Genomic DNA, 10,843 nt, shown 5'->3' with positions numbered 1-10,843 from the left:
GGAAGAACTGATTCCCTATTAACTGGCAACTGGGATTCTTTCACGTCCCTTGTTGCTGATAGATATTAAAAATTAGACAAAAAGCCGAGTCCGACCTTTAATGAGTCTGATTTCATCATCTGCGGCTACTAGCAGCAGCAGGAAGTGCAAAAGGAAGTCGGTCACCAGGTAACAAGGACACCAGTTAATTTGAAACACCGTATTGACGGCTTTATAAAGGTTTTAGTAATGGAACACACGCGTGCATGTGCACACACACGCGTGCATGTGCACACACACGCGTGCATGTGCACACACACGCGTGCATGTGCACACACACGCGTGCATGTGCACACACACGCGTGCATGTGCACACACACGCGTGCATGTGCACACACACGCGTGCATGTGCACACACACACAGCATAAAATGCTCAATTGAATGACACGTAGCAGCATTTTGAAGCTCTTTTCTGGGGACAACGTGCACGGTCAGCCGCAATGTAATGTGTATCAGAAAAACATCTGTTGAATCTTTGTCAATAAACACATTAAAGAACAACATGACCGCCCCCCCCCCCCAGTCAACAACTGTCCCGGCAAGTGGTACTCAAAAAATTTCCGCTCGCGCAGATCAGAGTATAGAAGTGGAGGAACAGACCCGCTCTGGGCTGGTTCATTTTGTTTGGATTCTTTTTTTTTTGCCAATGAATGGAAAAGCGGGACATTGTCCTGATATGCGTGATGCGGGATAAAATAGCCTTAAATGGGACAGGTGGTCACCCTAGTCCCCGGATCCCCCCCCCCTCACCCCCCAACCGCTGCTAAGGTGATTCGTGTTTCCACAGCGCGAATCACCATTGGAAATGGTTTTTATTCTGTGTGAATAAGGACAGCTGGTGAAAAAAAGATGGACTCTTCTGAAGAGGTAATTATTGTTTTCTTTTTTTTTGCCACAGAAACGCAAATAGCTTATTACAAACGCTCTCCACTGAGGAAAAGCCACGCCAATACAAATCCTCGTTTGCCTTCTCCGTCAGTCACTTTACTTCTTCGCCAGCAAACCTTCTGCTGACCGTCCAGGCTTTTTTTGGTGGTAGGATCCACTTCAGGACTCTTTCTCAGCCGTTTCTTTGGATTATCCGCCATGCCACTTCCTCATTCTGCCTGAGTTAGGCCTGTTGCTATGAGACGCTCTGCGCGTCCTCCCCCTCCCTTCTTGTTGTGACATAAAATGCGTAATTTCCTGCGCGCCAGCGCGGGAATGTCACCAGTCAACACGCAAAGCAAAATTATATATATTGAAAAATCCCGCAACATGTTAGAGGAACCGATCGGCTTAATCTGCATTTTGTCATCTCCACTAGTCGTGGCTTGGCTAAAACGGACATTCATAGACATATAAAAGTTACGCACTATAGCTTTAAAGACAAAACATCTAAACATTCTGACTGTCAGAGCCACACAATGCCTGCGAGACGAAGCGTTTTGAAGACATGGATCATTTGTTTGAGAAAGAAATGTAGTTTTGACTCCGGAGTGAACTGATTTGGAGGAGATGTGATCTTTGACAGGGGAACCATCCAGGTTGTTTTTGACATGAGAACCGAGAGTGCTGAGAACATCTGGTCTGTTTGGAGAAATGAGCCAAAGCTGTTGAGACGTAGCTTTGTGTTTTTGTGGCACTGGAAAGAAAAATGTAGATTTGAAACATGAGTGAACAGTTTTGGGAGAGATCTGAGCTTTTGTAAGTGAACTGTGGCGTTGTGCTGAACTGTCAGACTGTTTTGCCAGATTAAGTTTTTAAAATGTGTTTTCTGTATCACGCGATGAGAAAAACTGAAACTGAAAAAAAGGGTCCCCGGGCAAACTGTGAGATTTATCCAATTGTACTTGTACTTGTACGTATAAATGTGTGTAAATTTAAGTTCAACTCCGACCAGGCGTACACACAAAACCTAGCGGTGGAAAACTGAAACTTCACTTCACTTACACTTCAGAGAAGTTTTGGCAAAATACTTTGTGGACTGATGAAACCAAAGTTGAATTGTTTGGGAGGAACACACAACGTCATGTGTGGAGGAAAAATGGAACAGCTCACCGACATCAACACCTCATCCCCACCGTGAAGCATGGTGGAGGGAGCATCATGGCTGCCTCAGGGCCTGGACAACTTGCAATCTGTAATGGAAAAATGAATTCAGAGGTTTATCAGGATGTTTTGCAGGAAAACCTGAGGGTGTCTGTCAAGAGGATGGATGCTGCAACAAGACAATGATCCAAAACACAGAAGTAAATCAACTTCAGAATGGTTTCAGAAGAACAAAATACTCGTTCTGGAGTGGCCAAGTCAAAGTCCAGACTTGAACCCCATTGAGATGCTGTGGCATGACCTCACGACAGCCATTCATGCCAGACATCCCAGTGATCTGACTGAACTCCAGCAGTTTTGTGAAGAAGAATGGGCCAAGATTAGTCCTGATCGATGTGCCAGACTGATCTGCAGCTACAGGAAGTGTCTGGTTGAAGTTATTGCTGCCAAAGCAGGGGCCACAAAATATTAAATGTGATGGTTCAGTTACTTATTCCTCCCCCTTCTGTCATTGTTTGCATGCTATCCTCATTAAAATATGAAAACCTATAAATGTTTGGGTGGTTTTAGTGAAAGCAGACACTGTTTTTTCATCTGTGTGATTTTGACAAAGATCAGATCACATGTGACAGTGATTTTATGCAGAAATGTGAGAAATCCCAAAAGGTTCAGATACTTTTTCATACCACTGTAAAGATGCTCATCCAGCAATAATGTAATGACTTCATGCCAGCCATTTTTTAAATTTTGAATTAAAGTTTTCAGTTTAACCACCTCAGTCTCAGTTTTTTTTAAAGCTTTAGCTGTAGAAGTAATGAAACTAATCTTTAATATTGTCCTGTTTTGTCCCTGCAGAGCTCCAGCAGCACCGTGACTCTAGAAAGGAGCAGGAAACAAACTGTCTAAAACGGGAGGAACCAGGACCTTCAGACATAAAAGAGGAACCAGAAGAACCAGAACCTCCACAGATAAAAGAGGAACCAGAAGAACCAGGGCTTCTGCAGTCCCCAGAGGACCAGGAGGAACCAGGGCCTCCAGAGATTGAGGAGCACGAGGATCTCGGTAGCAGCCAGACCGGCGCGCTTCCTGTTGTGAAGTTTGAAAATGAAACCTTGAAGGTTCCTTCTGTTGAGGAGCAGAGTGACCTGAGTGAACCAGAAGAAGAACCAGACACTGAGCAGCTCCTCTCTCAGGACTCTGAAGTCCACCATGAGAACAAACTGTTTGACTTTCCAGTTTCAGAGAAACAGGCTGAATGTGAGGAAACATGTGGTGAACCTGTCCGTAAAAAACCAAAACTATGTCAGAAGGTGAGAACGGTCACTGATAAGAAGAAAACTTGTCACATATGTGGAAAAAGCTTCAGCTCTCAGAGTCATTTGTTGGTCCACATGAGGACTCACACAGGTGAGAGGCCGTTCTCTTGTGGAACATGTGGGAAACGTTTCAGTCAAAAGAGTCATTTGTCTGGTCACATGAGGACTCACACAGGTGAGAAGCCGTATTCTTGTGGAACATGTGGGAAGCGTTTCAGTCAAACGAGTCATTTGTTGGTCCACAAAAGGGCTCACACATGTGATAAGCCGCATTCTTGTGAATCGTGTGGAAAAGGCTTCAGTAAAAGGGAGTCATGTATTGCGCCACGTGAGGACTCACGCAAGTCCGTCCATCCATCCATCCATTTTCTGCCGCTTATCCAGGGCCAGGTCGCGGGGGCAGCAGTCTCAGCAGGGATGCCCAAACTTGCCTGTCCCCAGACACTTACTCTAGCTCCTCTGGGAGGATCCCAAGGCGTTCCCAGGCCAGCCGTGCAACATAGTCTCTCCACCGTGTCCTGGATCTTCCCCGGGGTCTCCTCCCAGTGGGGCATGCCCGGAACACCTCCCTAGGGAGGCGTCCGGGAGGCATCCTAACCAGATGCCCGAGCCACCTCAGCTGGCCGCTCTCGATGCGGAGGAGTCGCGGCTCTACTCCGAGCTCCTCCCTGGTGACTGAGCTCCTCACCCTGTCTCTAAGGGAGCGCCCAGCCACCCTACGGAGGAAGCTCATTTCAGCCGTTTGTATCTGGGATCTTGTCTTTTCGGTCATGACCATAGGTGAGGGTGGGAACATAGACTGACCGGTAAATCGAGAGCTTCGCCTTTCGGCTCAGCTCCCTCTTCACCACAACGGACCGATACAACGACCGCATCACTGCAGCCGCTGCAGCGATCCACCTGTCAATCTCACCTCCATCGACTCACAGAGGTGAGAAGCCATATTCTTGTAGAGCATGTGGGAAGAGCTTTACTCATTGTAGTTCATTGCTGCGCCACCTTAATGCCGTGTTTCCACCGGACAGGTTTAATGCGACTGCATTTGCGCGACAAATGACACCACGCCGCGCTACATGCGTGAGTTTTATCGCTGGTACAAATATGCAAAACAAAACATTCTGCAGAAACATCACAACCCTTCTCATCGCCGTCTCCTGCACAGCAGCAGTGGGCAGGATTCTTCTGTTTGTCCCACAGTCCTGTGTGCACACCTCTCTCTCTAATGATCAATGGTGCGGTTTTTGCTCTTTTTTGTTTTTATGACTGTTTTTACTGTTCAGCGCTTTGCGTTGTTTTTATGAATATGAAAAGTGCTTTTACAAATTGAGATTGAGACGGCTCTGCCTGCCACCATCGCTGCTCTGTATTTGGCATGGGGAAGTCGGTGTCGGCTGCAGGCGAGGCGCCGGCATCACTTCTGAATGCATGCTGCCCTACGGAGGCGGTCTGAGCTCCACCGCCTGGACGACGGCCGGTTCCAGAGCTACTTCAGGCTGACACTGTTTCCACCAGAAGTGAACAAATAAAATTGTGCATGCCGCTCACCGCTCGCCTTGGCATCACGCCAACTTGTTTTGGTGGTCGGAGCACTGATGCCCTACGTCAGCACGTCAGTGAAGACCTCCACTGATAGGCTGTCTTGGCATGAATTCGCTTGAAAAATTCAATTATTTCAACTAGTGATGCAAGTCGACGGGCCCGCAAATTTTTCGCTGGTAACGCTTGCCGCGTCACCGCTCGCCATCTGCCGCCCGCCGCTCAAGACTGAGCAACAATCGCATCATTACATTGACTTTGTATGTAATCTCATCGCGTCAAAAATTAGTGTTGCGTCCGGTGGAAACACGGCGTGAAAGTCACAAACAGACGAAGCCATGAAAGGCTCTTGGAGAACTCATTCAGGAAGTTCAGCTTGATCCACAAACCACAAGAGAGCATCCAGTTTAAAGGAGATGTTCCACTTTCAAACACTGTTGAGACGAGATCCACCTTCGTTAATGTTTTTGTTTGTGTTCTGTCACAAAAGTGAAATTTCAAGAAATGGAAATAAAATGTTGACATGAATTCAGTGGTTTTGTTCTTCAGTGTTTGTTTTTCATTTAAAATGGTTGAGTGATAATTTAACTTTTCATTTTTTAAATCCTTCATGGTAATAAAAAAAAAACAAAAACCCTTTTGCTTCTATGCAACACATGACTAACAAAATATCTAAAAACTTGGAACGTGTGGAATATAATCTGTGCAGCATGTCTTCAAACTGATTACATTCACCATCGTACGTCATTCATTTGTCCAAACCAAAGGTTCAGTTGAAACAATCCTCACAAGATGTTTTGGTGTTCATCCAACGCTGTAAAAGTTACAACAGGAGAAGGTTCCAGTGAACACACACCAGGATGGTGGTTAACATCCTGTAGAACATGGAAAAGGTTGCCAGGTGTCGTCCAGACGGCGACAGCACATAGCTTGTCCAGGGACACCCCCTTCAGGGCGACCCAGGACGTGGACACCGCCCTGGTGGAGTGGCAATGCACACCCTCGGGCAGAGGCTGGCCTGCGGCCTGGAATGGCGAACAGTGTCCACAACCCAGTGGGACAGGCGCTGCCTCCGTAGAAGACCACTGGCTGGCCAGATGTCGGCACATATGCATAGCAGCCATGCAGCGTCCCAGAGTTCTAGCCGGGCACAAGAGCCCTGGCCGGCCCCCCGGGTCGTCCGACGGGGGGCCACATAGAGTGAGTCGCTGGCTGTCCTCAGCCCCCACAGCACCCTAGGAAGGAAGCAGCAATCACAGCGTGGATACCACCGGAGACATGCGGGGAGAATAGACAGAGCGTGCAGCTCCCCCACACGCTACGCCGTGGTCATGGCCAGCAGGAACGTTGTCCTGTGCAACACCCACTGCAGCCGCGCCGCCGCCACGGGGCTCACAGGGAGGCTGACACGAGCTCTCCAGCACCAGATGGAGATCCCAGGTGGGCGCCCGTGGTGCACTAGGGGGGCGAGCTTCAAAGCCCCCCTGAGGGAACCGACACCAGAGTGTGGTCCTCAATTGCGCCGCCTGCAACCCGTGTATGGCGGGCAGATACCGCCGCCACATACACCCTCAGGGTGAACGGGGATCAGGCTCGGTCCAAAAAGACTGCAGAAGTCCAGGACCATGGGAACTGGGCAGAGCACCACTGCAACCAACCTCCACCTACTACCACACAGTCGCCTGGCAGATGGTGCCCTTGCATTCAAGGTGGTCCACCTGACAGGCTCCGAACAGCTGCTCAGCAGCGAGTCGGGCCCCTCAGACGCCAGGACAAGACAGAGATAGCGAGGGCGGGGGTGCCTCACCGGCCTCAGCCTCAGAAAACATTGATACGCACCTGACTTGCACACAAAGACAGAGGCTGGAGCAAAATAGAGCAGGAGGAGAAGCACGGCGGCTCCTCCGCCTGTCTGCCAGCTGCCACCCGCCGGAGCCGGGGTGCGCATGATAGATCAGATGCACGTAACGGTTGTGCACGAGGAGGCTGTGCCTCCTGTCCACAACATACATCACTGATCAGCCGCTCAGCCGAGCTATGTGCTAGCGGCCGCATGCTAACATTCGCTCACCGCGGCGGCGGCGCAGACGACACTAATTTTTTTTATCAGATACAAATCTGCAAAAATTACTGAATAATGTTACAACTGAAATGGGAAAATTAAAATCTTGGTTTAACAAAAAGAAATTATCTTTAAATCTAAGCAAAACGACATTGATTATTTTTGGAAATAAAAAGATCAATACTGAGATAGACGTTTCGATAGATATTACTATAGGAAGGGTTAAAGAAATTAAGTTTCTGGGTGTAATTATAGATGAAAAACTTTCCTGGAAAGCCCACATCAAACGTGCAATCAAAATTGGCCACGTGAAGGAGATCAGACAGATGGTGGGGGGGAGATTGTGGATGGCTCTAAATGTAAACAGGAGTATTTTGAAGATGATCCGGAATTTGACAGGGAGCCAGTGGAGCTGCTGGAGGACAGGAGTGATGCGGTGAGAGGAAGGGGTTTTGGTGACGATGGAGCTGCTGAGTTCTAGACCAGTTGGAGCTGATGGAGGGATTTGTGGGGGACACCACAGAGGAGTGAGTTGCAGTAGTCGAGGCGGGAGGTGACGAGGCTGTGGACCAGGATGGCAGTGGTCTGAGGGGTGAGGGAGGGCCGGAGACGGTTTATATTGTGTAGGTGGAAGTATGCAGACCGAGTAATGTTATTAAGGTGGGAGTGGAAGGAAAGTGAGCTGTGGAGGACGACACCCAGACTCTTAACCTGAGGGGAGGGGGACACTGTGGAGTTGTCGATGGTGAGGGAAAACCTGTCAAATTTGGAGAGTGTGGACTTGGTGCCAACAAGAAGAAGTTCAGTTTTATCACTGTTCAATTTCAGGAAGTTTGAGGTCAACCAGGATTTGATTTCAGACATACAGAGGGTGAGGGAGGAGGGTGGGAGAGTGGAGTTAGGTTTACTGGAGAGAGAGCTGGGTGTCGTCCTCGTAGCAATGAAAGTTAATACCATGTTTACGGAAAATACTGCCAAGGGGAAGAAGGTATATGATGAAGAGGAGGGGCCCCAGGACAGAGCCCTGGGGCACGCCAGAAGTAACGGGGGAGGGCTGAGAGGTGAAGGACTTGAGCTGGATGAACTCAGTGCGGCCAGTGAGGTAGGAGTGAAACCAGAGAAGGGGGGTGTGTGTGATGCCGATGGAGGAGAGTCTATTGAGCAGGATGGGGTGAGAAACGGTGTCGAAGGCCGCGCTCAGATCGAGGAGAATGAGGATGGAGATGAGACCAGAGTCAGCAGCCATGAGTAGGTCATCTGTGATCTTTAATAATGCTGTTTCGGTACTGTGGCGGGGATGGAAACCGGACTGGAATCGTTCATAAAGACTGTTGTGGGTGAGATGGGAGTGGAGTTGAGAGCTAACAATTTTCTCAAGGATTTTGGAGATGAAGGGAAGGTGAGAAATGGGGCGGAGCTTATTAAAGTTGTTGGGATCTGAACCAGGTTTCTTCAGGATAGGGGGAGTAGAGAGGGGAGGTAGGATTTGACCAGGACTGTGGGGAGGGGGTCCAGCTGACAGGTTGAGGGCTTGGACTTGGTGATGAGATTGGAGATATCAGAGGGGGGAGGGAGATCAAAAGCGGAAAGTAGATGAGATGGCGGGAGAGGTTCAGAGGAGGGAAGAGGTGAGGTAGCGGAGCCAAGGTGCTGATGGGTAAGCATGATCTTGTCATTAAAAAACTGGAGGAGAGAGTTACAGGACTCAGTACAGTACAGATGGGGGGGGGAAGAGAGTCAGGGGGCTGGATGATGCTGTTAAAGACAGAAAAGAGTGACTTAGTGTTGCCTGCATTGGAGCAGATGAGATTGGAATAATATTGTGATTTAGCGTGAGAAATGGAGTCCTGATAAAGAGATAAATGTGCAGTATACATGTCTTTGTGGATATTGAGACCAGATTTCCGAAAAAGCCTTTCAAGCTGACGATTTTTGGATTTCATATTACGGAGAACAGGAGTAAACCAGGGAGCAGACTGGGTGAAAAAAAACAGAACGAGATTTTACAGGAGCGAGTGAGTTGAGGATGTGAGTGAGTCCATTATTGTACAGGGAGACAAGGTCATCTGGGTGGAGGAAGAGTCAAAAGTCAGGGTGGAGATGGAGTCCAAGTTAATATCCTTTATGTTGCGGAATGAGATGACACGGGGGGGTCTTGGAAATGGAGAGACGGAGGGGGACATTAAATGAGAGGAGGAAATGGTCTGTAATATGTAGCTGGACAGCAGTCCAGTCAGACGGGGTGAGACCGGAACAGTAAATTAAGTCCAGTGTGTGTCCTTTGATGTGGGTGGGGAAACCTGCAAACTGAAGGAAACCTAAACTGCTGAGTGATGAGGAGAAGTTCTTGGTAAGGGGGAGAGCAGGATTGTCCATATGTATGTTAAAGTCACCCAGCAGAATTACATTTGGAGAGAGAGTGGCAAAGTGGGTGAGAAGGGCGTAAAATTCAGATAGAAAATCGGTGTGAGGCTTGGGAGGACGGTAGACGGTGGCAATGATTGTAGGAGTGGGGCCGGCGATTTGACAAGCGAGGCATTCTAGCGATGACAGAGCAGGCAGAGAGACTGGAAGGACCTTCGAGTTCTCGCGGTGTAGTATCGCGAGACCACCACCGCGACCCGAAGCGCGAGATTTGGAGATGTAAACAAACCCAGGTGGAGTAGCGTCGTTAAGCTGGGAGAAGTCGCCAGGCAGTTGCCAAGTCTCATTTAAGCATAGAAAATCAAGCTTACGGTCCTTAAGGAGATCCTGGATGAGGTGACCTTTGCCCGTGAGGGAGTGGATGTTCAGGAGACCGAAGCTGACGTCGGTGTTGTCGCTGGAGAGCGGAGCAGCCGGAGCACTAGCCGACCGAGCCAGGCGGGCTAACACGCTGTGGTTGACAGTTCGGCCGGTGTATCTGGAAGGACGGCGAGTGGAGGACCAGATGGAGGTGATCCCATCCCCTCTGGAGCTGCCGAAGTCCCCAGACCCGCAATAAAGTTAAAAAAAAAAAAATCACATTTCAGGGTGGCCTTTTATTGTGGACAGTCTAAGTCACACCTGTGCACTAATCATGGTGTCTGATGAGCGTCTTGATGTGGCACACCTGTGAGGTGGGACGGATGATCTCAGCAAAGCAGAAGTGCTCACTATCACACATTTAGACCTATTTGTGAACAATGTTTGAAAGAAATGGTAATATTGTGTAAATATTGGGTAATATTGGTAAATGAATTTTAGATCTTTAAGTCCATCTCATGAAAAATGGGAACAAAAACAAAAGTGTTGCGTTTATATTTTTGTTGAGTGTAGTTAGCATTGAGCTAGCGGCTTTGATTTTAAATACTGACTTGTTTTCAGACAGTGATGTATGTTGTGATCCATCCTGTGCATTTGTTCACTTATATGTAGATCTGGTTTGTTTCAGTTTTACAGCATTCAGGAGAAAGTAAACGCTCAGAGCAGCTGAAATCTCCTGCTTTCTTTCTGAAGAACTGTTCTCTACAGGCCAAACTGAAGCCAACATTCACGAAGGGCTGAAATATTAATGTTCATGAAGTTGAATAGATCTTGAATTTGATGGTTATAAAGTTATTTATGTCATTAATGCAGTTATTGAACCTTTCAGGCAACTTATTTATTATTTTGAGAAAGAACATATTTTTTATTTAATACTGCAATAATATTTTTTTATCTTGAAAAATGTAAAATGCTATTTCTGTTGTGAGTTTTTGAGTTTAAACAATTGTACAATAAAAAGTTCTCTTATGAGTAACTTTATGTTTTCAACATATTTTTCTTTTCACAAAATGATATTTGAAGAATAGGGGTCGTCTTATAATCAGAGTCGTCTTATATTCGGGCCAATACGGT

General features: G+C 47.8%; 1 protein-coding gene across 1 annotated transcript in view; it reads left to right on the top strand.

The window, feature by feature from the left end:
- The window catches only part of LOC115399958 (zinc finger protein 8-like), a 21,356-nt gene extending 17,327 nt beyond the window's left edge, over nucleotides 1-4,029 (top strand). Inside the window, exon 2 of the mRNA XM_030107624.1 lies at nucleotides 2,927-4,029. Within this exon, the coding sequence (XP_029963484.1) occupies nucleotides 2,927-3,960 (1,034 nt within the window). The 3' untranslated portion in view covers nucleotides 3,961-4,029. The remainder of the gene's footprint in view (nucleotides 1-2,926) is intronic.
- The last annotated feature ends 6,814 nt before the right edge of the window (nucleotides 4,030-10,843 follow it).

Source organism: Salarias fasciatus, chromosome 14 (genome assembly GCF_902148845.1).
Source record: "Salarias fasciatus chromosome 14, fSalaFa1.1, whole genome shotgun sequence".
Taxonomy (NCBI): domain Eukaryota; kingdom Metazoa; phylum Chordata; class Actinopteri; order Blenniiformes; family Blenniidae; genus Salarias; species Salarias fasciatus.
Note: the sequence above shows the minus strand (reverse complement) of the source record. Positions and strands in the feature narration are given on the sequence as shown.